Below are 27,653 nucleotides of genomic sequence, written 5' to 3' on the forward strand. Positions count from 1 at the left end.
AAGATTAAATCACAAAGATGTTAAAATAAAAACAGTATTTAAAAAATGACCGTACACAAGCATGGGGGGGAGGGGCTGGGCACAGGGGAGCTGCTGGTTACAGGACCCCAGGGGGCAAGAGGGGCCCCTGTGGCCTGAAACCAGGTCTCTTCCAGAGGGGAGAGGAGCCATCCCCTCCCTGCTGCATGCTGGAGCGAAGGCAGGCAGTGGGGGAAAGGAGCGGGGTGCCTGTGGGGTCCTGGTGGCATGGGGCAGCTCTGTGCCCACAGCCTAGAGCTGGCCAAACAGGGCAGGAGGGAGGCAAGGACAGATCGCTGCCCCACGTCATGCCCTCACACCCAAGGCGCAGCGCAGGGGGCTGCTGTCCCCAGGCTGCCCGTGCCAGCAGGCCAGGGTGGTCCCAGCCCCAGGGGATAAGGCAACACCTCGTGTTCAGGGAAAGACACCAGAGCTTCCCCAGCACCATCCGTCCCTCCAGCCCCACATCAGCCATGTCCCTGGCCTCACAGCAAATGCTGGTGCCATGAGGTGCTCCCTGGGGGGCCGGGGACACCGTGGCTCCTGGACAACAGCCTGAGCTACCCCTCTCCCCCTCTCAACCCCTCCCTCCCGCCAGGGTACACAGCCTGCCCCAGGGGTGCTGTGGCCCAGGAGGGGTTGGGAGTGACACTGGGGTAGCTGTGGGCTGGGGACAACACTGTCACCCACAGCCACGGTGGGCAAGCAGGCACTTTCCACCTCCCACGGGCCCACACCTGGGGACCCGTTCTCTCCCCGGCCCCACCAGCCCTGCTCTTAGCTCCAGACATCCAAAGAGTACCGGCCTTTCGTCATCAGTTTCTTTACATAGTCCACGGCCTGAGGCTGGCTCATGTTCCCGAACTCGGCCACGATCTCGTAGAAGGTGTTCTGCACATCCCGGGCCATGTTGCGAGCATCACTGGAAATGAGGGGACCATGAGCGAGGCAGTAACACATCAGAGCCACAGAGCCCTGGTCACCTCTCAACACCAAACACAGATGGTTCGCTCACCCCAGCCCATTTGCGTGGCTGCTTGCCCTCCCCTGGAACAAGGACAGCATAACCCTCCCAGGACTTGTAATGCACAAGTGGGTAAACTGAGTCACACTCATTTTCCTGAGAATAGGAATGTTTTCCCAAGGTCCCTTCCCTGCCAGCAGACCTACCCGCACACGTAGATATGAGCATTCCCCTCATTAACCAGCTTCCAGATGTTTTCCTTGTTCTTCTTCAGTAAGTGCTGAACGTAAACCTGGCAGGAAACAAGGCAGGAGTGAGGGGAGAGGAGCAGAGCCCCCACACCGCAGGCCTTCCCTAGCAGCAAGGCTCCAGGCTGGGAGTCTCCAGCCCTTGGGAGCCTTTTCTTTCCCTGCTGCCATGGCTGGGAGCAATGGTGGGCAGGGACTAGAGTGGTACCTTCTCAGCCTGGTCCCTGGAGAAGGCGACATTGAGCTGGGTGAGGACTCCCTCTTGATGGAAGCGGGCCAGCTCCTCACGGTACAGGTAGTCCTCATGCTGACGGCGGCAGCCGTAGTAAAGGACTGTCTCGCCCACCTCTTTGCCTGCAGAGTCCCACAGCACCCATCAGCTGGCCCCCTGCAGCCCCCAACCCTTCCTCCCCACCTCCCCTTGTCCTGCCAGCCTTGGGGAGGCAGAGCCATGCGACTGCTCCTGTTTATAAGGAGAAGCTCAAGACTGATGCCAGAAGTACCCGTATGCTTTAGAAACGAGTCTAAGTGACTTGACTGTGGTTATTCAGAGACACAGTGGCAGAGGTCAGACAACTGGCTCAGGTCTATCTGCCCACCTCAACATCCTCTGAGGCCAAGAGGAGGACAAAGCATCCTTGAGCTGGGCAAAAATCACTTAGCTGCTCCTCACCCTGCTCCATCACCTCTGCTTTTTGCCAGACCCATCAGTGATGTGAGCAGCACAAGCTGTACCTTGGAGGCACCAACTGGCCCTGCAGAGCCCTGTCCTGCAGCAGCTTCAGCCCCCAGGGAAGCTTCTGGGCACCTACCTTGCTGCCTCAGCCAGGCCCGCTCCTGAATAAAGCCGATGAAGGGGGCTATGCCAGTTCCTGGTCCAATCATGATGACGGGTGTGCTGGGTTTGAAGGGCAGGCGGAACTGCGACTTCCTGACATACATGGGCACCAGGGAGTTGCTCCCATTCTCGTCGGGCACCTTATTCTTGAGCCAGTTGGTAGCCACCCCTTTGTTCAGGCGTCCTGTCTTGGTCTCATACTCCACTGTCACAGCACAGATGTGGATGGCATTGGGGTGAACCTGCGGGGAAGGGATGTCAGCACCAGGCAGAGAGGGAGCCCCAGCAACCCCACAGCTCAGTCTCTTGGGCTCAGGGAGAAGTTTAACCTAATGTTAACATTGGGACAACTATTTCTCCCTTGACAGATCAAACCTCCCACCATGCCCCACATGGGGCTTCTGTCTTGCACCCAACTCCTCACAGGACCACTGAGCTTCCCTCAGTATTGCCAAAAACCTCAGGGCTTCAGGCACAAAGTAGAGAGTGAATTTTGACCCACTTCTAAAATGCCACCTTGCTTCCAAGCCCTGAAAGCAAGGCCTAGGGGCAAAGAGGAGCAGGGCTGTAGGGAGGGTGGTGGTATCTGGGCACAGCTGGCTGCAGCGTGGGACCCTCTGCAGACCCCATGGAAGTTAGGATACCCCCCTCTTCTCACACAGAGAGATAAGTAAAGCTGCTCCCCCTCACAGAAGGTGTCACCAGGGCAAGTCCCCCATGTCCAGTCCCCAGCTGATGAGGGGACCATGGCACTGCAGAGCTGGAGCTGTCTCTCAGCAGCCTCAGTCCCCGCTGGAAGCACGCTCACCTTGGAGGAGGAGGCAATGGAGTAGTAGCGGGCCTGCAGGCGGGGCAGGAGCTCACACAAGTGGTCGATGGGGGGGCGCAGCGAGGGCATGTCCTGCAGGATGGCCAGGATGTTCCTCCGGGCCTCCACCACCCAGCTGAGGTAGAGAGCCTGTGGGCAAGGAGAGCACACGTGTAAAGATTTCCCTGTGTGGCTGGCAAACACCCCCTCAGCTCTCTGCACATAGTGCTCAACGGTCCCGGATCCCTTTTGGGGATCCCCCAGCACCCAGTTCAACTCAGCAGCTTTGCTGGGAAAGCCACAGCTCCCACCTTCCCCTCGGCAGCAGACGATGCCATTTTGCGGAGGCGCTCCTGCTCGCTGGCGTCCGTGGCGTACTGGGCCAGCTCGTAGAGGACATTGGTGCGGGGCGGGTTGGTGATGTCCAGGTAGTATGTCAGGGCTGTACGGTAGGACGTGGGGCAGGGGAAGGGATGCTTCTTATTGGATTCCTCTGGAGAAGAGGGATAGAAAAAAAAATATTTAAAATCAGTAACCACATGCTGTTATGTTAGAGGTTTCATGCCAGCAGCTACGTGCAGTGTATGAGAGCTGGAGACAGAGCAGGGGAACGGGCTTCAGGGAGGAGAGAGCAGCCCTAGGGCTGAATCAGCCTGTTGGCCAAAGCCCCAGTGCCACACTGAAGCAGCTCCAGCACAGGGCAGCTCCGTCTCTCCAGGCAGCTACGTCTCCCAGTATCCCATTCTGTGTTTCACAGATGCTGTCTAACAGCTTATCAGAAAAAAAAAAAAAAAAAAAAATTCCCCCATGGTCCCCCAATGGGGCTCTCTGCCCCAAGATATCCATGCAGAGGCACCCAGCAAACTCCCAGCCCAAGCAGGAGGGCTGTTCTCCACAGCTAATTTGGCCTCACATGCTTACACCTCCTTCAGATCTTGGCCTCAAAAAGTGTCCTTAGTCTCCTTCAGCCATGGACAGTTGTGCTTAGAGCCCCCTTGGGAAAGGTAAGCGCCAGCAGTCAAGGCTGGTGCCATTCAGTTCAGCAAATTAAGAGGTCTGTAAGGGACAGGAATGACAGCATGAGGCTGGACAACATGGGACACTGCACAGAGGGCCACAGGCTCCCGCAGTGCATTAAAGCCACTTGTTCTCTTGAAACCAGGAGCTTCTGGGCCAGCACATCCGATGCCTCGGGTCAGGCTATACTGCTTCAGGAGCTGCCATCTCTCTCCTGCCAGAGGCCAGCTCTGCTGGGAACACTGCCCAAGAGCAGCTCTTTGTATCAGCACAAGTGCTCCCTCCTGGCAGTTCAATCCCCAAGCCTGTGCCTCCTCCAAGGACTGAATAACAGCGTCTCAGACACTAAGGCCCCTGTTGAGCTCAGGAGCTGCTGTGGCAGAGGGATGCTCTGGCGGGCTGATGCTCTGTAATTAGGAGTGTGCTGTTGCATAATTTGTTGTTGAATGGGCACACTTAAGTATGTTTCACAACTGACCCACTTCAGCTGGCTCTGTGCCACTGCTAGAACGGCACAACATTTGGAGCTGCCACGGGATGCTTCTGTTTGCCTGGAGGTGCCCTACAGGACCTGAAGGTGGTCTGGCTTCCGCTCTGGTGGGAAGGACAGAGGCCATGTCGGAAGAAGAATTGCTGACATTCAGGGGTGATCTATACTCACCGTCCAAATTGTTTAGGGACATGACTGTGTCCAGATCTGTGCCCAGAATCTCACCAATCTGATTCACCAGTGAAGAGTCGTTGGCTGGGTACACTGCCACATGGTCCCCAGACTCATACCTGGCATGAGAGCAGGAGGACAGCAGATGAAACATCAGCACCACTTCTCATCCACCCCAAGCCTGAGCTGCTCAGCTAGAAGACAAGCGGGCTGGTGCAAGGGGCAGCAGGACAACACTGAAATCTGAGCTGCTACACAGTGCCTGCACAGTCAGGGATCCCAAAGAGAGCTGGCAGTAACAGCAGAAAGGATCTTCGTGGAATAATGGTTTTAAGAACCAGGTTTTTTACACGGGCCCTCCAAGATAACAGCGGTTTTGCCAGAGATTTAAATGAGGACGGACTTCCAGCAAGGACAGGCCAACTCCCTGACAGGCAAGGAACCAAGCTGCTCAAAACCTCTGCAGTATTTTGTTATGTTAAGCCACCTGGATTCATGGATTTCTCACAAGCACACACAGAGGATTTTAAGCCAGCAAGAGTGTTTTTAAGAACAGGGCTTTATTGCCCCTATGTTTGTACATCTAAGCCAGGCAAACCCAGGCATGAGCCGTCCCCAGCTCTCTCACAGCTCATCTGCTCCCCTCATTTTCTGAATGAGTCCTAGAGGATTGTCGCAGCTGGGACTGCTCAGGTAGGACAGGTAGGTGTAGCCAGCTCTGGAGGGGCACAGGGCAGCCAGCTGGCACAGCCAGCCACAGCGTAAGAGCTGGGACAAAGTCCTGACTTGAGGTACCTGATACATGGTACAGAAGCCCAGAGAGGCAGTGTTAAGTAATTATGAGAACAAGGTCCTCTGCTGAATTGCTGGATGAGACCAGTGCCACACCCTTGCTCTTTGCTCCTGATGCAGACTGCTCCTGCCAAAAATCGAGGAGCAGTCTCCCATGGGAAACTACCTGATTTTGGAATTGGAGATATCCAGCTCCAGGTGCATAAGGTGTCGCTCTCCACCCTCGTTCAACTTGCGGTTCTCCATAACCTGGGCCAGGAAGGGGTTCTTGGCATCAAATGGTCTGGAAGGAAAGACAAGGATCCTCTGGGTTACTCTCCTGCACGCTCACAGTGCTGCTTGTATCCAGGCACATTCCCTCTACCTCCAGAGCAGGCTCCCATGATTTGAGCATGGGGCTATCCTGGCTCATGTTTCAAAGCACACCACAGCACAAATCAAATTATGATCCGGCTGCTAACCACACTGGCAGAGAAAACCGATCATTTTCCTCCTAAGCACAGCCCAGCAGTCAACAGCTTCTGTCCCATTATGAACAAATGATGGAAAAGTAGATTGGAGGGAACATCACATCCCAAAAGAGCTATTTCAATTTGGAAATAATTTATACAGCTAATCTCCCCAAAGCAAAACTGCAAGCAACCATCATGCATTAGCTACCCTGGGCGAGGAAAGGCTCTGAATGACCTCAAGACAGATGCTGCAGACGTACCAGCCAAACAGCACATGGGAACACAGCCACCTTCTCACACGCTAATGATTCATTAACCCCTGAAAGTCCCAGTGAATATCTGAGCCCATTTCTCTTGGGCAGACAACGCCACATGGCTGTACTGAAGAAATGACACTGCGCACATAGTATGTGTTGTTAGAAACATCAAGGACTCCATCGGCCAAAGCCTGGCCCAGGTACACCCTACCCAGGGCAGTTTGGCACTTACGGTTTCTGGTTCTCGTAGCTCTTCAGACGACCCATCTCACCAGTGTAGACTTTGTTCATGTTCACATCTGTGTGCACCACCAGCTCATACTGGCGGATGCTGGAGGAAGGAGGAGAGAAAAGTGAAAAAAGTCAAATGAAAAATCACAAGGTACAGTTGGAGCCATCATCTGCTTTGCCAGATTTGCTGCACATCAGAAACAAATGCAACTTCCACCCCTTCACCCGTCTTGAGACATTAGGAGTTAGGCAGACCATGCAGAAAGCCCAGACCAAGAGGAAACATGAGCATCACTGGGAGCCATCACAACCCAGGAAAGCCATCCACAAAGGAACCAAACCCATCATGTCCCCAATTCAGAACAGAAATCCAGAGCTGGGTTCAAACTCGTACCAGGACAGGCTCAGTCCAAACAGCCCCACTCGCTGACCTACTTCACATGTGCCCTCTCAAGTCTGGAAGGGGAGGCAGCGCACAGGAAAGGGGACAGCAGCTCAGGGCTGATGGCACAGCCACCAATCAGAGGTGGCCAGACTCTCTGGCACCCAGAAGAACCTGCTCCCACACCCACCTGGACTCTTCTCCTGTAGCCTCCACCCCAAAGTGCTCACACACCGCTGGCCAGAACTGCTCTCTCCAGGTGATGAAGTCTTCTTCCAGGCTAGCCAAGACAAAGAGAGAGATTCAATAACCCTGCCCAAGGGGAATCAGGAGCCATCTGAGATGCCCATGGACTTCCTCCTTCACCATGGGAAAAGGCATTTGCCCTTGGATCCAGGCAGTTTTGGTACATCTACTTGCCCACAGATCACCAGAAGAGCATCTTCAGATCACTAAGTGGATGGGAGTGAGAACTGTTGCTATACCAACCACCCCTCACTTCACCAGGGCTTGCAAGGAAGGCTTTGGTATTCAGACTCAGTCTTTAATCAACTCAGCTCCCCCTTGCCCACTCCTGGGATTAGGTCATCTTCCTAAGAGGCAGATTCCACCATGGCAGTGCTTATTTTTCTGGGCCGAGAGCCTCCCACACACAGCACATCCCTCTCATCAGATCTGGCAGCCCTTAGAGATAAAGCCACAGGTTGATGTAATTTCCCAGGTTAAGCTGCTAACCACAGGGTGTTCAGGTAAGCACAGAGAGGTCAAAAAAAAAAAAAAAAAAAAACCAAAAAAAAAAAACAAACCACAAACAAAAAACCAACCCCAACTAAGTTTTCCTAAGTTGGAAGGCAACAATTTTCCACTATAAAACAAACAGTTCAGAAGGAGACTGAGTTCGCCTCCTCCACAGGGATGGGTGAGTTTATCCAGTTTATACAGGCTGGGTTAGTAGTGAACCTGCAGCAGAGCAAAGGCAGAGGAGGCTGCAAAGCCTCCTCGAGTGTGTAACTATGGTCATTTAAAGCTGATGCGGGATTTCCCAGACATGGGATCTCCTAGGATACTCGAAGTGTACAGGGATCTGACTGTGGGAGAAAGAGTGGACACACACTCAGAGACATGTCAGCTCCCACAGCCAGCCCTACAGAGTTTATTTCTGTCTTAGTAGTAGAGGCAACTCCCTGCCAAGGTCCCTTCCACGATGCTTTAGCCAGCTCTGACCAGCCCTTCAAGCCAAGCTACTCACTTGCCATCGTCATCTCCCAGCCCAAGTTCAAAGATGCGTTGGGCTCCCAGCTCCTCCAGTCTCTTGTCCACATACTTCCCCATGGCATTGAAGTGCTCATAAGTCTTGTTCCCCAGCCCAAACACCTGGAAGGGAACACTCATGAGTGTGGAGAAGGAGGGGCTGGACTTTTCCCATCCAGTTGGCATCCTCTGGCAAGTATCACCCAGCAAAGGGTGTTGAAGATGGACAACAAGACCTCTTCCAGCTCCCTGTCAGCTATTTGTGGACCTTGAGTAAGAATCTACCACTGGAGAGTGGCTGGTCAGTAGGCACCACTACCTCCCCCAAGCCAGGCCTCAGACATGTCAAGAGAACGCACATACAAGAGCTGCCTGCGCCATCTCCTCAAGGGACCAGTAAGAGCCTGGACACCAATTGCTGTCCCCTCCCTCCCACAAACCACTCAGCAAATGTTTGCTCACTGCTTTATGCAGAGCAGCTTAACATCTCCAGCAGTGGATTTTCTCCTCATTTGCAATTATTATGCTGCCTAAGGAATCTGGCCAGGGTTTAGGTGAGGTGGCTGTATCTCAGCCAATTATTCAGCTCAGCACAGGAAGAGAGCCACACACTCCAAGTGATTTAATTTGCGGGAGAAGATCTGGGCCAGGGCTGCTCAATTAGCTTCTGAACAGCAGCAGCAGCCTGTAACTCATTTACAGACCTTGTATTCAAGGCCTGCTGGGCTGTTTTGTGGCAAGACATTACCAGCAAACCCTTGTGATTAAGGGAGTGGAGAGAGTGCTCTGACATCTGCATTTCAAGCCCCCAGATATATGTTTGCAAGCATCCACAAAGCCTGGAGAGGAAGCAATAGGGACCACATCTGACACCGGCATACAAGACCATCACATCATGCCTTTACCCAAGCCACATGCAGGCGCAGCAGAAGCTTCTGTCTTTCCTGCCCCAATGTAACATAAACTGGAATTGAGCCACTTACTGCAAAACGGAGACCCGACAAGTCAGCGTCAGTCTCTTGCAGCCAGTCATAGAAGTCTTGGGCATTGTCCGTGGGATCACCCTCACCATAAGTGGCCATGCAGAACACAGCTAAGGACTTGTCGATCTCAGAGAGGCGACTCAGGTCCGACTACAACCAAAGGAAAGAATAAACCCTCAAGGATCCCACAGTGTCATTATTGGGCAAGCCTATTCCTATGATACAGCCACCTCTGGTGTGCACAACAACACTACATAATGTCAAACAGCTGATTACAAAAGGAGTTGGAAAAGGCCAAACCCACCCAAAATGGCAAGGGGAAAAAAGCTAGCCACCCTCATTGGACTGCAAGTCAATACTTCTACCCCCCCAGGAAAGCAATGGGATTTTCCATACAAGGCTTTGAGGGACCAGGATCATTGGTCAGTCTGGAGAATAACACAACATCAATGCCTCTGTCCGAGTGTGCAGCAATATGGGACCAATGCTAACTACAGAAGGAATACGGAGCAAGTTTCATGCTGCCAATGGATGACTTGCAACTCCCAAACACTCCAGGCTACCTTCCCTCTTTCAGTCATGTTGCAGTGTTCACTCCAAATCTGTAGAATGGCAAGGACCAAGCCCATCTTCTACATCTCTCAGGCTGATCTTGTCTACCCTAAACAACACTACTAAAAGGGCAACTGTCCTTTGGCCAGGCTCTTTCTGGGTTTCTTTAGGGGACACTAAAAGGATGTTACCTATCCTGAGGCTGTTCATGGCTAAATTACCAAGTCATACTCCTCTGGATCTGCTGCCATGCCCCGGAGGCCATAGCGATGAGCGTCTTTGGAGAGACGATTGGCAAACTCCTCTGCTGTACCCGTCTGGGAACCATAGAATACCACTATGTTTCTCCCCTGGAGAGAAAAAGAAATCCTTGTTAAATGGTGATTACTCATTTGGGAAATGTATGGACGAAGCACATCTTGTCAGAGACAGAGGAAATGCCTGGGATCAAGAGCCCTGGACTGCAACCTAAAGGCAACCAGGAGGCTGCACTTGTACGGGACTCCACACCAGGTTCACGGCAGAAAACTCAAGGCTAACTTGTTAATAAGCACGTGACTCTTGTAAATCTCAGAGGAGTGACTCGGGTCAGACTAACACCCAAAGCAAAGAGTAAGCCCTCAAGATTTGTTTTCAGCCTCAAGGCTGCAGTGTGACTCCTGGAAACAGGGAACTCCCTAGATGAGAAAGCAGACTTGCCTGAGCTTTGGGCTAGTTCCTAAGCACTGGAGCTCCTGCTCTGCCACAAGCCAGCTACTTTGAAGCAAACCGGAAAATATATCCGGCCCTTGCTTCTTCCTCTGCTTCCTCTTGTGTCCAGTCCAGCAGAGTCAAAAGCTGCCAGTTCTGTCTACAATTCCCATTCCAGAGTGAGCCAGTTTGGGAAACAACCACGCAGATTAACAACTGCCAGCCAATGACTTTAAAGTCTCTGCCATTTCCCTCCTGACTTTGATCTCATATTACACTTTTTTTTTTAAACAAAATTTTCACTTCAATTTTTTCTCTAAGAACAGCTCTCAGGCATGGACTGAAAGAGCTATTCCTGCCTGCCCGCAGAGCCTTCCTCTGGACACTCTGCGGCAGATATGTCTGTATTCAAGCCGGTCCCCCCCTGCTGACAGCTAGACAGAGGAAACAGAGAAAGACATGAGCTCCCCCACCTTCCCAGCACCCCACATAGCCAGAGCAAGCTTACCGTCTTCTTCATCTTCTCAATGAAGCTGCTGTCTCTCACTGGAGCTGCTCTGAAAGACAGGAGGAACCTCTTTTCAGATGGCCACGCTCCTTCTTCAAGGTCAGGAATAAGCAAGTGGGGAAGAAGCAGCCCCCAGTCCATACCAGATCTCAGAAGGCTACCCAAAGCGGTGAGAATTCCCATCAACTGCTCTTATTTGCCCTGTCACAGGGATACCCATCACTCAGCTGCAGGGCTTCTCCTCTGCACACAGCCATGGACCAGAGCACAGGGGAATAGCTGACACCCTGCCTTACCTCCACCGGTAAATCCTCCCACAGGCAAAGCCCAGGAACTCAGCCCTGAGCATCAGAAAACCTTTACTCTTATCAACTGCTGTAAGAGGTTTCACAGCTGAGCAGGTTACAAAGATCTTGTAAAGCCACGATGCAAGAGTAAGACTCCACAAAAATCTCAGAGGCCAACCCACGGTGGGAGAGAAGGGAATGGAAAGCTCCCTGCTTTCCCCACCACAGCGGACAGGCAGGGGATCAGTCATGAGCCATGTCCCCCAGGGTGGATTCCCCAAGCTCGAAATCAGACAGGGCTAAAAACCAGCTGTTCCAACCTCAAAACAGCAGGCCAGACAGGAGTCCCAGAGCTGGAGAGCCCTGTGGAGCAGAGACACACAGCTGATCAAACCCACAGAGCCTCTGGCAAGGCGACTGCTGCCCAACAAGGTCCCGCAGAGTTGTTCCCATGCTAGGGTTTCCATCCTCAGTGTGGATCTTGGGCAGAGAGGGAGTTTGTATTATCACAGGGAGGCAGCTTTATCTCAAGAGAGGGACAAACCGCAGCAGCAGCAACATAGAGTCACATCACTCTGACTACCCTATTAGGTAGGGAGCCAGAAGAGCTTTGCTATCCTAAGTCCATGTGTGTGTTTTCAGTGTCACAGGGTGAAAGCAACCCAGCCTTGCTTGTGGGGCTCCCAGGGTCCCAGAGGCAGCTCTAGGCACAGTCAGATTAGGCACTGGGGTCTTTTCAAGGCAGGAAGACAAATGCCAGGAGCTCTTCCTTGCTAGAGCTTCAGTAGTGGGGAGGAGGAACATGGGAGCCGTTCCCGTTTCTCTTTCACGATGGAAGAATGCAAGGCTGGGTCTCCTGTGGGAAGAGAGAAGCCTCCAGGCAAAAAACAAACGGTTTTGGCTCCAGCCCATGTGAGAATGTGCAGAGCTCGCTAACAGTTTCCTAAACTCTGGAGCCCAGAGGGAGGGATCTCTGCGGATGTGCTGAGACATTTGCAGAGCATGGCAGGGTGGGGGACGTCCAGCAAAGCATGCCTTCAAGCACCCCTTTCTACCCAAAGGTATCGAGGAGCTCTGTAGCCTGGCCTGACAGCTCCAAGCACTGACACAGCCCCATACCGCACACACTGAAGACGAGCAAACCCTACCCAAGAAAGCTACCCAAGGAGGCTGTGCTCCCAGGAGAGCGCTGCTTTGCACCCCCCACTTTGCTCTCTCTGCAGTTAACAGTCTCCCCGCATTGCCATTTGTGCTTTGTTTTGAACAGGAATATCACAAGCATCTTAAAGAGCAGCCCCAGCCCTGCCCATGCTACTGCTGGGACGGGGGCTCGGCAGAGCTGCCCCCCAGCCAGCTCACAAGACTCAGCTCTCACTTAGCTTTTGGCTCCTGGTGAACCTCTTTGCTTTACTGCCCTCTGGAAATGAGATCCAATTAAAATAGCTGTCGGGTCAACTGCTAAACAAAATGCTCTTAAAGGAGGGGGAAAAAAAAGTTTTAGATCCTTTCAGCAAGCTCCCTGTGGAAGAGAAAAGGGTACTGCACACGGAGCTCGTCTGTTTTCAAAGGAGGCAACCCCGCACTGAAGTGTTGTGGTGGAGAACAGTCTGTGGCTCAGACACAGAAGAAATAATGAGTCTAGCTTTTGAAAAAAGGCTACACAACTCCCCGAAATTGCTTCATCAGGGTGGCTTGAAAATCTGGGCTGCAAAAATGCACAGATGCTGAAGACAGAAACTATACTCATTTTCAACACTCAACCAGGAAAACTTAGGGGAGAAAGTGTGTTTTCGGCAACAACTGCTCTTACAGCTTAGATAGAGTCGCTGCCCTGAGCTAAGAGTTAGAGAAGTGACAGGTGGAGGAAAGGGGATTAACTCCATTGTCAGAGCAAGTCTTTAGATTGCCCACCCTTGGTGAGAGCCCACAGCGCAAGCGACTCCCAGGGCTGTCATTTCGATTTCAGGAGAAAAGAAGGAGGGGGGAGGAAGTTCTCGACAGCTCAGCAATGATACCAAAGCCTCCATCTCAGCTGAACACCTCTCCTTCAGAAAGTTTCCCATGCCTGTGGCTTTCCTCCCAAAAGCACACATACATCTAGAAGGGAGAACGCAGCCTGGACATTGCAGAGAAATTGAGCATCGACAGCAGGGTCTCCTCTGGGGCAGCCTGCCTCTGAGCAGAGCCTCTCCCCTTCCTTCTCCTCCTGCCCCAGCAAGGAAAGGCACCGCACTCTGCCCAGCTTTGGGGTGGCAGGAGCAACCCTCCGAGTCAGAGCGATCCCGCCTGCCCGTCGGACAGATGAACTCACCTCGCCACGGCCGCCTCTTCTCGCGGGGCCGAGTACACGCAGCCCATGGTCGGGGCAGGGAAGAGGCAGACAAAGAGTCGCAGGGCAGCCGTGTCTGTCTGCGAGGGGAGGTGTGGGGGGGACGGATCTAACTTAGCTCTGGAGCAACACGCACACAGGCCTTTCCATTCTGCTCCTCCTGGGCATTAAAGCCAAGCCTTTTGTTAAGAAGGGAGCCGGCACAAAAGGTCCCAGCACGGGTCATAGCAGGAGTGGTCCTGTCCGCTCAGATCCTCGTGGTGGGGCTTTGGAAGTTACCGAGTGGATCCGCGCAGTCCTGAGAAACTGCAACATCTGGCAGCAGTGGCAGAAAGGAATTAGGAGTGGAGAATGAAACCTCCCAGGATCCTCCGCAGCACACGTCCCTCTCCCACCCGCGTGGAGCAGGGGGACGGGACACAAAACCCTCCCCCAGCCTTGTTACCCTGGAAACTGTTTATATCACAGCTGCTTTTATAGATATTCTTTTTAAAAAAAAAAAAAAAGGTCAATGCTGTAGCTGAATAAAACCATTCCAGACACTGCATGAGCAACGCTACGGGTAACTATGGCAGTGCCATTACAGAGGCAGCTCAAAGGAGTTTGTTCTCTTCAGGATCCTATTAAATTAAATTAGAGGTGGTCGGTCTCTCTCTCTCTCACACACACACACACGCAGGCAAAGAGAACTAATCAGGCTAAGGAGTTGGAGCAATTCCTGCCACAGGAAGCCCTACAAGCACCAGGGAATGGATTTCTCTATAGCTGCAAAATAGAGATAAGCCAATTTCTTCCCCAAACAATGTTAAAGATAGGGGAAGAAAGGAGGGGGTGAAACCCAGCGTACCAATCCATGCCTTGCCTGCATCTCCCCAGGGTGACAGTCTGCATAACTCCGGAGCAGGGACACGAGAAAGAGAAGAAATCCGTGATTGTGAAACATACAGAGGAGGTGCAGACGAAGAATAAAAATAAATTATTGCATTCCCTAGCAATGCCACCATGAGGAAGCACAGTGGCCACGGCTGCGTGGCAACTGAGAGCTGTTCTCCCTAACATCTGCAGACCAGGCTGCGGGGAAGGTTGCTCCAGTGGTTTCAATTAAGTCTGAAAATGGTCAAAATGCAAGCAATCCTCAGCCGGCGGTATCCTGGGCTGCCTCACGCATGCGTGTGTTACACGACACAGGTACAGGATGTCTTGTACACAGCAAACCTCTGCATACGCTGGGCTCTGCCCCTTCGCTGGGGCTTCAGGCAGGAGAACAGCTCCCCTTGGCTGCGAGGGTAAGGGATCAGCAAGTGCCTGAGAGGTAGCCAAACCCAGAGATGCATTGTCAGGGCAAGTCGGGACCATTCCCAGGCCACATGGGCTGACAGAGCCACACAAAGTGAACCCAGCCTAGATGCCATCCAGAACGGGGTATTTTGACCATGCACTTCTCCTTCCACAATCAAGGGCAGTTGCAGCAGCAGCATTTCCTCTGGAGACCCTGCTGAGCTGATGTGGCTCGATCGAGGCATGCTGCTCAGCAGCAGCTCCCAAAAACCCCAGGAGGGCATCATAGTGTTGGACGCTGTGTTCAGGTTGGAGGCTCTGCTTACACTCTCCTATGTTGCAAGCAAACCCATTAAAGCAGCAGCCATCGTGATACATCTGAATTACTGTTCAGCACTTTCATCCTACAGTCTTCCGAGGCTGAAGCTGAAGTTTGGGGCCAAAGTAACATGACAGAAACCGTCACCCAATGCCATCAGATAAAGCAGTTCAAGGCAGTTTGGTGAGTCAAGGCAGAGCTGCAGAGAATGTGCTAAAGAAAAGCAATGACTCTCAAGGTTAAGGCTCTCCACTTCAGCCAGAGAGCCCCACTGAGGGCTCTCTGCCTTCATGTGTCCAGGGCAGCTTCCTTGCCTGCAGACAGGCCTGCCCATGGACCACAGGCAGAGGCTGACAGTGTGATCCTGTGTCTTGCTGATTTGCTTGTTCATCAGAAAGGAAACTCCACCCCAGACTCAAGGATGACATGAGGGAAGGAAACCCGAAGCTGAACAAGCTTGTTTTCCCCATTCATTTTCGTCCTGATTCCAGGTCTCCCATAACATAATGCTGCAAAAGCCACAGGAAGTTGCTGTCTCCATCCCCAAGGATGGATGTGCCACCAGCCACAGCCTTGGCTGACTTATGGGTCCACGCTGCCCTCAGACCAGCTTGCATCAATGACCACAGCAGGGCTGCAGCAGGTGATGGCAAGGTCAGGCTTAGCGTATGGGGAAAAACTACTTCAAAGCTTCCTCTTGTTCTTTGCCTGCGTGGCTGTCACTTTTCCAAAATGCAATTGTGTCAGACAAGGTCCAGAGCAAGCTCAGCTCTCGCCCCTGGTTATCAGCAACGGGAGGTGCTGCTCTTCAACTGCTCCACGCAGACAGAGAAGGCAGCACAGACCCCACAGAAACACGGGCAAAATACCCATCAGTCAGCTCAAAGCCAAAACCTCCAGCCAGTCTCAGATGGAAGCCCATGTGCTGAGGTCCTGCAGCAGCACAAGGCGGTACCACACACCCAGGGTGGTTAGCAAGCTCCTCTGCAGCATGACTTCTCTGCAAGGTCACAACGGCCACTGGTAGAGCTGCACGTGGTGGGTGGAAACAGTCACAAGGACAGTGAGCACGGGAGCTCTCCAAGTCAATCTGCACCACGTCAGGATCTAATTTCAGATTGATAGTGCCATTCCTCCAGCCAGCTTAGCTCTCATCACAACGTAGCCGTTCTCGTTACGATCTCCAGAGGCAACCGCACAGACTGATACACACAGCCCTCTCTTGCAGGCACAAGAGGGAAAGTTTCTGACTGATCCAACAAAACAAAATTCCCAAGGTAAGGCCAAGCAGGCACATAGACGGGTTGCTACCAGCCTTGCACCTGTCTGCACAAGGTACTGCAGCTGGGGACATTTCTTCCTTTTAAACTCCTCCCAGCTAGAAAACGTGCTTTCTACCCTCCTGCAACACCAGTGCGTGCAGCCTGCCTTAGGGTTTGCACCAAGCTGTGTGCTACTCTTCCCATCACTGAGGGATTTCCCAACAGATCTGGCAATCCCAGGCTCACCTTCAAGCAGAGGGCTCTGCTACCAGAGGGTCATGAACTGACCAAAGCGGAAACAATGAACCCAAACCTTCTCCTTTTCAGTTATGACCTGAATTAGAACACAAACACTGGACAATGAGCTCTGAAAACTGAAAGCAGCATAACCCACTAAGGTAGACATTCAGGTCTGAGATAACAGACCCACATCCACCTGCTGTGCTTGATTTAGCTTTTACCCACAGGGTAACAGCAGCACCAATGCCCTGCTGAAACGCCTTTGCTTATCAGAAAACATCCTCATCTGAGCTGCCTACAGACAGGTCCTGCCACACACCAGGCTGTAACACTTTGAAATGAAGGACTGACAAGTATTTCTTGCCAGAGCAGCACCCACTAAGCGCCATGGGGAGAAACCCACTTCAGGCAGGACACCTTGCTGGTGCAACCGTATGTATTAAATCTTGAACCTGCTGCGAGCCGCCAGCCATCACTTTTCCCCTTGTCGTAGCACAGCCTCACAACCAGCCACTCAGGAGTAGGGGGGCCTACAGTGAATTTGCAGCCATTATTACAAACCCAGAGGATTCACCTTTGTTGTGTGGTTACCTTCTACAAAGGCCTAATACTAGAAAGCACAGAGCTGGGCTAAGGCTGAGGCTGGCCTTCCCTCTGGGACAAACAGCACCCACACAGGGAACAGATCCCAGGAGACTGAAGGGAAAAGTATTGCACAATGCCAGCTCCTACAGTCTCTGCTGCAGCAGGTTCAAACCTCTTTACTGCTCTTACCACGGCTCCATGAGGAAACAGAAGGAACGAGCTAAAAAGCCAAGCAGAAAACTCATGTTAAGTTTGGTATGTGACAAAGACAAGGAACTAAATGCACCCAGATTTCCACCAACACGGCCTTTAAGCCCTTTGCAGAAGACAGGGTGGAAGAAGGACTTCTCCCTCTCCAAATCCAACCTCCTGCTGCTGCAGTAATGTGGCATCAAAGCCAAGCAAGTTTCATAAGTTTCCTCATGCCCAGGAACTATCTTCCAGCTCCCCAAGACTATTTCTTCTCTTTATAGCTAATGATAGATAAGATTTCTGCCTAAGAGCAAGTCCATCTTTCTCCAGATTTATCTAAACATGACTTTTATCAGAAAACGCAGAGACTAGCCAAAGCAATCCTTAAGGGTTTTGAAGTACAGCCAGGGGCTTTTCTGCCTTGCCTTTTCTTGCCTTGCTTGGGAAAGGCAAATTGTTGATTCGGGCCACACGGTGGGGTAAGGCAGAACTGCAGCCTGGCTCTTAGTGGGGATTTCTGCATTGCGAGCTGAGCAGCTCAGAAGAAACCCGATGGGAGAGAAATGCACCTTGGGACTAAGTCCCCTTGCCTGGGGACCTCCCAGAATCCAGCTGAACTTCCCGCACAGCCTCCAAGGACCCACCATAAGCAAGACAGAAAGGTACATTCACCCCACGCTGCCCAAGAGTTGTTACTTACACTGATTGCATTTTCGGGAGGTCTGGGACTTCCTCTTTTTTCTTGCGGAAGAAGAACCAGTAAGTAAAAAGCCCGGTGATGAGCGAGATAAGAAACACGTCCATCATGCTGAAGAGAGCATCTTGCTGTGAAGTGCTCTTGGGAGGAGGTATGTTTGGTTCCATCCTGGCATCCTCCATGGTGGTCAGATGCACTGTAGGCAAGGAAAAACAAATGAACACCAGCAGTCACACAGTGTCACAGAAGAGCATTAAGGGACACTCAGAGCATGCTTTTCCACTATACATTTACTCCTAGGAGCACAAGGCAGCCCAACAACTCTCTGGAGAAGCTTTACACCAACAATACTGCAAGATCCTTTTACGTCCCAAAGTATCTCACTGTCCCACCAAGCCTTTCCCTTTCTGATGCATCCATGCCGATCCACCAGAAACGATTTCTGCTCCCCCACCACAAGCACCATCAGAGCAGCCCCCACATTCCAGCCAGGGAGCTCCTACTAACGCCCCAGAAAAACTCAGCAGGGACTCATGGCCAGCCTTTACTAAAGCCCTTACTCACCACAGAGCCCATGGGCCATTGGTGCAGGAAGGCCCCACTCTTCCAGTCACCCCACAGATCTGGGGCTTTCTCCCTCCTTTCCTCAAGGTGATACCATACCCTGGACCTGGTGCTGCACTTATAAACCACAGAGCAGAACTGTGGCATGGTACTTGTCTGAGCATCCCCAGATTAGGTTGTTACAACACAAGCAATGAATACTTCTGATTTACTATCCACCTCCACATGCAGACTGGATTTACTACCCGCCTCCTTTTGGGCCTCTAGCTTCCCAGTCCCCTCCACTATCTTCCCCAGCTTAACTTCCATCTCCTTGAATTACCCCCTTCCACTTGCCAAGACAGAGTTTAAGTGACTTGTGACTGGCCCATGGCCATACCCAGAGTCCATGGTAGTGCAATGATGAGCGCCCAGCCCTCAGGCCCCCAGGTAGCCCTATGGTCCCTGGGGAACCACCCTCCCTCCTGCTGCTCTGCCAAAGCTCTTAACTCCTCTGACCCTAGTCCAGATAGCAAGATTATCTTCCCAACACGCAAGGACGCACTCTGTCCAAGCGAACAGATAATTAACTCAAAACTTGATTTCTAAGGGCAAAGTGACTCTCTTCTTGTACTTGGGCATCCTGCCAACCCATGGACATTTTAACTTGCACAGAGAAGTGACTCAGAGCTGTGGAGGTGCCACTGAAGAGAAAGAACATGTCCCGTGGGTCTTGAAGGGAGAGTTAACCTGGTAAGCAAACCCATGCCTGCCAGAGAAAAGCTCCCAGACAGCTTTCCGGGGGGAGCTGAAAGAGAAGCAGCAAACTTGTGCCTGGGCTGAGACATAAAACTGACTAAAGTTTAAGGTTATGCTAATGCATTCAGGAGCTGGGAAGAAAAAGGAAGGTGATGCTTAGGGAGCACTAACGAGGGGGACCAGCTAAGATCTTCAGCAAATAAGAACCCCTTGTTGTTACCCCACCAAGGAAAAGCCCAGCTCCAGAGAACACAAAGTACTCTGCCACAGGCCACCAGCTATAAAAGGCAGCCCTGTGGAGTGCAGGGAGAAGTCCACAGCCACCCGGCAGTAATTGTGGGTGGGCTCCTGGGTATTTTTGCAGCCCAACCAGCTCTCAGCCCCACGAGAAGTTGAATTCAGTGGAGAACTTGGCAAGCGACTGTACTACAAAGGGCACTAAAACACCACTGCAAAGCTTCCCATTAGGTTCCCAGAGATGACACTAAGCAGGGTGGTGGAAGAAAAATGTTAGCGATGCAACTGCAGATGAGCAAATTGCCCATTTCTCTCCATCAGGCAGGTCACCCTGTCCTCCCCGCCTTGCAGACAGACTTCCCATCTTGGAGCCAAGCAAGAGCTGGGTGTTATTTCTGTACAACTGTAGACTAAACTTAAGTTAAAGCCTCCACAACTGGAGCTTAGTTGCCAACAACACAGCTCCCAGCAGGGTCCCTCTCCTCCTCTGTGTCGGGCTCCAGTAAGTCAGTGAGGAGCAGGTCTGGCAACTGACACCAAGGGAACACACTGGTGGGGGGGAAAAAGTTGCTGGTTTATTGCCTTCACAAGTCCTTTCCCATGGGACATAAGGCAATGACAAGCCTTTGCTCAGAGGAAGCCATGAAAAAAACCCAAGGCTGATGGAGACCACACTAAGTTGGTTTTGGGCAGGAGCTCCAGCCTTTCCCTTCCGAGCCCCTAATCCAGCACTTGCAGCAGCCAAGGCCTACGAAAGCCAGGCACGTGGACAGACATGGGGGAAGAAGCCGTACTATCTCCTGCCCTTCACCACGCTGCAGCTCTCCAGCACTTCAAAGGGGAACCCTCCAGCTGCAGCAGCAGCTGGACCACCCGCTCACTCCCCGCACCCGCAGCCGGATAGAAGAGCACCATTTCTGGAGGCTTATGGGTCTGGTGCATGGACAAGAGTCTTGGTTTGGTCTCCTCTTTTCATTCACAGGTCTCCATAGCATAAAGGTTATATACTGACCTCTAACCTTGGAAGGAAACACAGTTGTTCTCTAGTGATGGAACCAAAGACACAAGAACTGCTCTAATTTTGATGATGGGCTCCATCTGACCCTGGACATTTAGTTATTTGAGTCCTATATCCTAGCTACAGTTTTCCTTTTTGCTCTCCTTTCACCATCCCCACCCTTAGGAAAAGGTTTGCTTAGATGTAGCAAGAGAGGATGTGGAATTAGACCTCACACTTTTTCTTAAAGGGTTGTCATAACTCAGGAACTATTTATTTAACTGACTTGAACTAGCACAGGAAGATTGTTCCTCAATTTATCTCAGTCTTACTCAGTTGGATGTAACAATTATTTTCCAGAAGTTCACAGCAATTCAAATACATGTCCTTTTCTAACTTTTAGTGAAATGAAACCTTACTCTTACTTGGAATTTGGCTATCCTGGAAATTCTGCAGCCTCTGGAAGGACCCCCGATAGAATCAGAGAGGCTTTTTTAAAAGGGGCAAGGGAGAAATTTATGATGCAGAAGTAAGTTTCCCTGACACCAGTTTCAAGGCTAGTTATTTTATCCCCAATGTTTACTATACTTTCAATCAAGATAAGACAGACTTCCATTTCCCCCTTTTCTTTTTAAATCATGGCTCCAGTTCCTGGATCCTTGTTTATGCACAGAATATCTGGTGTAAAGCAGATAAAGCAGTCTCAGCAGAGACGTGAGACATCTTACGTCACGCAGAAAAGTCACAACATTTTGAAAGATTGTGATCAAGCGATGCTATATTTTAGCACAGCTTTTCAGCCTCTAAACCTGGAAATTTGCTTGCTAGACAGCGGCTTGCAATCACTCAAATCACCGGAGAACCTCCCGGCGCATCTCCATCCTGACAAACAGATGCACTTCCTTCTCATAATAAAAAAAAAAAAAAAAAAAATATTCCTAATACTCATGCACATCTCTGAAGCAAAGGACTGGAAGCACTATCAGTGCCAGGCATCCTCAAATCCCCCACAATTTCCACATGGACTAAAGGTGCTATGACAACACAAAAATATTAAAATATAAATAAAGAAGATGGCTCTTTGAGTTGAAGTAGCCTTTTATTTATATATTTGTGATGCGTTTCAAGTATCTCAGGACAATTTGGCTTCCTGGTCCCAGACCAGGGCTGCAGCCTGCGACTCTTGCTCCAAAAATGAGTGACCAAGCTCTGTGCTTCACTCTCCTCTGCCCTGTGCCATCACGAGCACGCCGCAACCTGCAGTGTCAGCCCTGCTCATGTGAGAGGGAAAGGAGAAGGAAGACTGCTGACTGAGCACAGCCCCAGGCTGCTCGCTGCTCCCACCTCCCATAACTGATCCCCAGGTTCCAGTCAGCCCACTGATCACAGCTCAGGGCACCAAGAAGCCCCTGTGTTCAGCTCAACACATCAGAGAGGGCTCTCTATGATCTCCGCACACCCACGCAGCGACAGGGATGAGCCCCACTGTGCTGCCTGCGCTGGCACAGGGCAGCACAGAGGCTGCACCCTCATCTTCCATGCCCCTGAGCTTACTGAAACAGCCAGAGTTTTCCCAACGGGAACCAAGTGGCATCAGCATCCTTTGGACGCCTGCAGATAAACACAGGAGCTGCAGGCAGCAGCTCTATTTTGCAGTACGTGCACACTAGAATCTATGATGACCAAGTCAAAGGAGGAATCGAGCGACATAAACGCATGCAATGCCATTAGTCACCCCCTGCCTGATACTTGCACCAGTGCCAGGCACCGTTCAAAGGGAGCTCCGCAGGGCACAGGCAGCCAAGCCCTCCCCAGCCTGCAGCAAGGTCCAGGCTGCCTCAGCTAATTGCTAGCAGGGACACCAGGCAGCCGTTTAAGTCAAATCACGCCTGCAGGAACAAGCTCGTCACGCATCTCACAGCAATACCATCACGCTGCCAAGGCAAGCCCTGGAGCGCTCAGTCCCTCTGTGCTAGCCAGGCTGTTCACATCCAGTGAGGACACTTACCGAAGGACTGCTTTCCAGTTTCTTTTAAACGGGAATCCATGCAAGTCACCACCACCTCTACCAGCAACACACACTCAAAAAGCCACCGGTTCTTTCAGAGCGGCTTCCTCCAGTTCAGACTCCCAGTCAAAGCCCTGGCACAGCCACATCAGGGAAGGGGACAAAAGGCCACTGCAGGCAGAGCACTCTTCTTGCTCTGCAGCCACATGATGATGACCCTCGTGTCACTGACTCAGCACATGCATTGCATTAGTGAACAAAGCGGAAGCACGGCTGTCACGATTTGCAGTGCTGGAAGCTCTGTGTGGCTGGGGATGTCAGCATTATGAGATCTGCAAGAGCCACCTTTCTATCAAGAAGGACCAACCCAAATTCCCTAGGTGCAGGTGGGTGTGCATGACCAGCCTCTCCTCCCCACCACGTGCCTTGGCCTGCCCCAGGGATCACCCTTTCTCCCATGCTGACCATTCTTACATGGGACCACAGCATAACACAGGTCAGGGACATGATCAGCCTCCAGAAGACGACTTAACACCCCCACCCCCAGTTTTAAACCAGAGATCAATTATTTCCACCAGCATCATAGCATGGCCCCAAAAGACAGCTTCAGAACAGAAGGGAGACACAGCATAAAGTGAGCAGCGAAAGCAAATGGAAAGTCCTTCTCTTTGTACAGCACTAAGCTGCAGCCCAAGCTTTAGAAACAATGGCAAAAATAAATAGAAACCAACTTAAAAAACAATTAAAGCACCTGGGATGAAAAAAGAAAACCAGCCAGTGGCCCTCTCACAGGTCTATTCCCACGGCATCTGCAAAGCTTGTCAAGAGCTCACACGGACAGCAGCAGCAAAAGGAAGCCCCAGCAAGCCCCCATCGCTCTGTGCGGCAGTGGAAGAGAAGGAAAAGACTTGCTTACAAACAGGAATGCAGTCTTGTGACTGGCAAAAGGTTTTCTTCTTTCACCCACTAAAGAAACAAGGCAGGTTACTGACGTGTGTCAGGAAGAGTAGCCCCACAGACCTGAGCCCATAAGGAAGGGGGAGAGGCAGCAGCGGAAAGAGAACAGGGCTGTGGTGGAGATGGCATTTCTGCCCATAATCCTGTGCCTGGTCTCTTCTGAATCCCACTGCAAAGACTTTCCTGCATGCTAGTGCGCAGTATCAGGCCAGGAGACCCTTGAGGCAAAAATAGATCTTATCTCATTCCTCTTCAGGTATGAATGCAACCGATTAGAATAAGGAATTCCGTTTACATCAGCCTGTGCCAGTCTCGGCAAGTCTCAAATTAGCTCTTTTTCCCTTCCTTTTTTGTAAAAGGAGACCTGGCAAGAAAAGTGGTCCTTTCCAAAACAAAAGCAGAGCTTTGAAGTTGGCACTCAGATCCAGGTTATTCAACAGTTGCCTTCAACAGCCCTTGGATTAGCCTTTTCTCTGTAGCTCTGCTGTGCAGAGATCGCATTTCCCCTCAATAAGAGGCCTTTGCTCTGACCAGATGAGAGGCCAGGCTTGGTCTGGTCTGCAGAGGCTCCCTGCTTTGGGTGGGCTCACCCTACAGGCAAGTTCCTGGGGTCCTGGATGCTGCACTGGGGAAAGGCAGCACAGTGGGAAACCTCACGGCTTCCTCACCCCATCAGCCTCAGCTCAAGCACCCACGTTGGTCCTCGCTGTGAAACAGAGCAGCCGCTGCACACAACGAGCCAAAGGCATGCTTTCCTCATCACAGCCCTAATGAGCAGTGATCCAGGGCTGACTTTCACCACTGCCTGCAACAACAAGGTTTGGCTTTCACTATGACTAGCACTTCTGTATCATTTTCTTCCCACGTATTTAAAAAAAATCCCAGTACATCCCACAACTTCCCATTAACCGCCAGCAGCTCAATAAAGAAGGGTGGAAAGCAGCAGTCTCATTCTCACACAATACTAGGGCAAGTCACTCTTCATGGGCCTCTCATCACTTCCAGCAACTCAGAAACCCCAATCTAAACAGAAGAGGTGGCTGCAGGAACACCTTGAACAGGAGTAAGAAACACGCACCCAACTCAAAAGCTGGGTTTTTTTGGTGAAACAGCACAAATCACTCTCACTGTACAAGGTCTCTTCTAACCAGACCTTGACACACCGGCTCATACGTCAGCAGAACTCCTATTTCAGGCATGAGACAGATACGAAGTGTGCATCAGCCAGTCTGGAGCTTGAAATACTGCATATTTGAGCTTTCAGTGTCACACTTGGATTTTTTTTCTGGCCAATAGGTCTTATTCAAGGACAACAGAGCAGCTGTAAAAGCAAGGAAGAGAACAAGAGGAACAGTTTTACTGTGGCAGAGAGCAACTCTACCCTACAGATACACCAAAGTGGGGCTATGCTGTAAGCCCAGTACACTGAGCCAAAGGACTTAAGGTGTTATCCAACATAAAAATGAATTCACACTTGCCAAGCTGCCTTAAAAGAAAGCAACCCAGAATTACTGAGTTTGGACACTTCCCTTCACCAGACAAAAGCGCGTCTCTCAACCTTTAAACAAGGATGTGGGACATCTCACTGGCTTAGGCACCTGAACACATTCCTTCATGCAGATTAACAGGAGCCAGCACAGAAAAACAAAAAACAAGCGTTGAGGATTACAAGATAAACAAAACCCGAGAAGAGCAGGTAAACTGAACCACCTTGCTAACTAATACTATTCCCCAGCCTCTCTTCACAGAGAGGGACAAAAATCAGTGCATCATGCTTCAGGCATCATTTGAAAGTGGAACGGGGGTCTCAACACCCCAAATATTCAGGAGTTGGCACAAGTCTGCAGGAGTTTTAGACCACCCTATTGCCAACTACCATGGGCACTACTCAGCCAAACCAATTGCTCAGAGGGCTATGCTGCAAAATCTCAGGAGCAACCCATCCAGGCATGTGTTTTGCACGGTTCAGGTCCTGCTGAGTATGCTTTTTTTTTTTTTTAAGATCAAGAATGGAATATGGTGTTTTTTCATCACTCTTCTGCAACTGTTGCACCCAATGCTGCCACAGGTGGAAGTGCAGTGAAAACCACACTCCTCCAAAACGGCCACTTGCTTACCCCCGCCTGCATTTGTTGAGGGTTCTTGTGACAAGCTGTGATTTTGCCTGCAGCCACTACAGGGAGGGAAGCACTATGGACAGGGTTGGTAGCCATAGACTTTGACCTCTTCTACCAGGAAGAGTTTGGACAGCAAAACCCCCTAATGCTGTTCTCATTCAGGAGGTTTCCTTTGAAACTAACAGCTGGAAGAGCATCAGAGGCACATGGTTAAATAGATCCTGCAAAGGTTTAAGAATTGTAAAGACCTCTAATGGGAACAGTGTGTTTTGGGAATTTATTTATTTAAAGAAAACCAAGCACTGTTTGTATGGAACCAGGACATTCTGTATTTATAAGGTAGCTTTCCTCTGAGGATGTGAGAGCTTTTCAGATATTACATGCCCATCTCCTACATTGCTGTAAAGGAGGAGGTGTTACTGCACATCGCATGGTAACTCAGCAAAGAGCTGTCTTCCTGGTCCCAGACCCAGGCTTCACATCTGGCTGCCCTATCAGGAGTGTGTGCAGTCACCCCTTGAACCTCCCTGCCTGCTATTGGTAAGGCAATCTGAGCTGTATTTAACTTTTTTGAACACTTGTGAAATACAACTACCCAGCCCAGTCCCCTGCAAGCACACAAAACCACATGCACCAGCAGACCCCAGACCATCAACCCTGCACCCAAAGCAGATATCCCTGTGCCAAAAAGGGATACGAGGCCACAGGAAGGCAGACAAGTCAGGCAGGGAATAAGCGGGGTCAGAGGCTGAAAGGCTGATCCTGAGTCACAAGAACTGCAGCTCTCCAACTCCACACTCCCACCCCAGCATGGTCAACATAAACAGAAGATACTTGACACAGGATTTTTCTTTCCCTTCCTAAAGCGAGCTGCTCCTCTCACCTCCAGTGATTATGCATACAGCCCTGTTACACAACCAGGGCTTGCACAATCCTTGCAGGCATTTTATCAGCTTGTTCCTCCAAAGCTTGGAGTTAGCTAGAACAGAGAGATGCTAGCAGTGACCCGTGAAAGCAGGTCAAAAAGATGCATTTCACAAACAACAATGCAGCAAGATCCAGTGTACTTGCCAGCACTGCAAAGACAGACCTACCAACTCCCTATGCTGGTTACTAACCCTTCCCAGCAGACTTGCGCATGCACTGCCACAGCCTGATTTTCCAAGGAGAAAAATAGAACCCCATCTTTAACTCCAAACCTCCCCATTTCCTACTCCTTACAGCAAGAATGGAAAATGACTCAATAATTCTATGTTATTCCCTGCAGAGGAATAACTGGAGGCCCAGAAGCGGCTGCTAACTAAGCAAGAATACTACAGTAATCTGCCACCGTAGGTTAAACTCAGCCACTCTTTGGACTTGTGGCCCTAGAGATACAAGTGTTCCTCTTCCACTCTTTCTGGATTCCACGAGCGATCAGCAGCACACAACTGACTTGAATGTTTACTTGGGGAGAAGTAGCAAGAGATTATGAGCAGCCTGTAATTATTTGTTCTGATATATGAAGTTTCAAACTCAATAAAAAAAACAATCCTGGCAGAGGTGCATCTGTCACTGCAGGGTTCGTGATTCACTCTCAATAATAGCGTGTATTAAGTAATCTCACCACTCGGATCAAATGATCACATTGAGAAAGCAACTTATGCAAGTTCTACAAATCGTGTTTTTAGAGGTAGGAGAGCCCACGTCAGCAAACAGAACAAAGTTCAGCATCAGCAGAGGTAACTACCGTGTGGCTTTCTTTTATATCAGAGGAAAGGGATGGGGAGGAGACAGCAGGAGCGCAGACCTGAGCAGGGAAGCGTTTTCCCTAGTCCTTCAGGACTGAGCAAACACATTAATTTTGGCTGCTTTGCAACAGCCAAAGGAGAGAGTAAAGATTAAATGAGATCTCAGTCCATACACAGTTCCTTGTGCTGCTTTTGCTGCAGGTGAACCAGGTAAAGAAACCATCATTTCCAGCTCCTGGCCTGTCAGGTCTCCCTGCCAGCTGACCTCCCCAGACCCGACTGCTCCCACAGATGCTCCACAACCTGCGACGCTCAAAAGAAAGACATTACCTTACACCCACAGCTCTGCAAGCAAGCGCTGATGGGGCCTGTGAGGTCCAGCACGAAGGGCAGCAAGCAGCAGGGAAATCCTCCCCCAAGACAAGAGAAGGAGTTTTGGTCGTATGGCCTTGTCGAGCTCCTCC

General features: G+C 51.1%; 1 protein-coding gene across 1 annotated transcript; it reads right to left on the reverse strand.

The window, feature by feature from the left end:
- Positions 1–55: 55 nt before the first annotated feature.
- On the reverse strand, positions 56–27,653 carry LOC104131908 (NADPH--cytochrome P450 reductase). Its single transcript, XM_009645124.2, has 16 exons — positions 27,520–27,653; positions 17,845–18,037; positions 10,653–10,701; positions 9,676–9,804; positions 8,903–9,052; positions 7,918–8,042; positions 6,859–6,948; positions 6,288–6,386; positions 5,513–5,629; positions 4,555–4,673; positions 3,188–3,369; positions 2,877–3,026; positions 2,043–2,310; positions 1,439–1,584; positions 1,189–1,274; positions 56–940 (listed from the first exon to the last, which is right to left on the reverse strand). Exons 2-16 carry the CDS (start codon positions 18,021–18,023, stop codon positions 796–798), a joined length of 2,034 nt encoding a protein of 677 aa, XP_009643419.1. The 5' UTR covers positions 18,024–18,037; positions 27,520–27,653; the 3' UTR covers positions 56–795.

Source organism: Egretta garzetta, unplaced genomic scaffold, assembly GCF_000687185.1.
Source record: "Egretta garzetta isolate BGI_Z169 unplaced genomic scaffold, ASM68718v1 scaffold108, whole genome shotgun sequence".
NCBI classification, from domain to species: domain Eukaryota; kingdom Metazoa; phylum Chordata; class Aves; order Pelecaniformes; family Ardeidae; genus Egretta; species Egretta garzetta.

What these genes read in the sequence shown, in the direction of transcription:
- LOC104131908 (XM_009645124.2), bottom strand. Translation starts at nt 18,023, where the DNA reads ATGGAGGATGCCAGGATGGAACCAAACATACCTCCTCCCAAGAGCACT. An exon ending in CTCCCGAAAATGCAATCAGT is followed by an intron (nt 10,702 to 17,844) that starts GTAAGTAACAAC and finishes CCTGTCTTTCAG; the next exon opens with AGCAGCTCCAGTGAGAGACA. An exon ending in ATCTCCAATTCCAAAATCAG is followed by an intron (nt 4,674 to 5,512) that starts GTAGTTTCCCAT and finishes CTCTCATGCCAG; the next exon opens with GTATGAGTCTGGGGACCATG.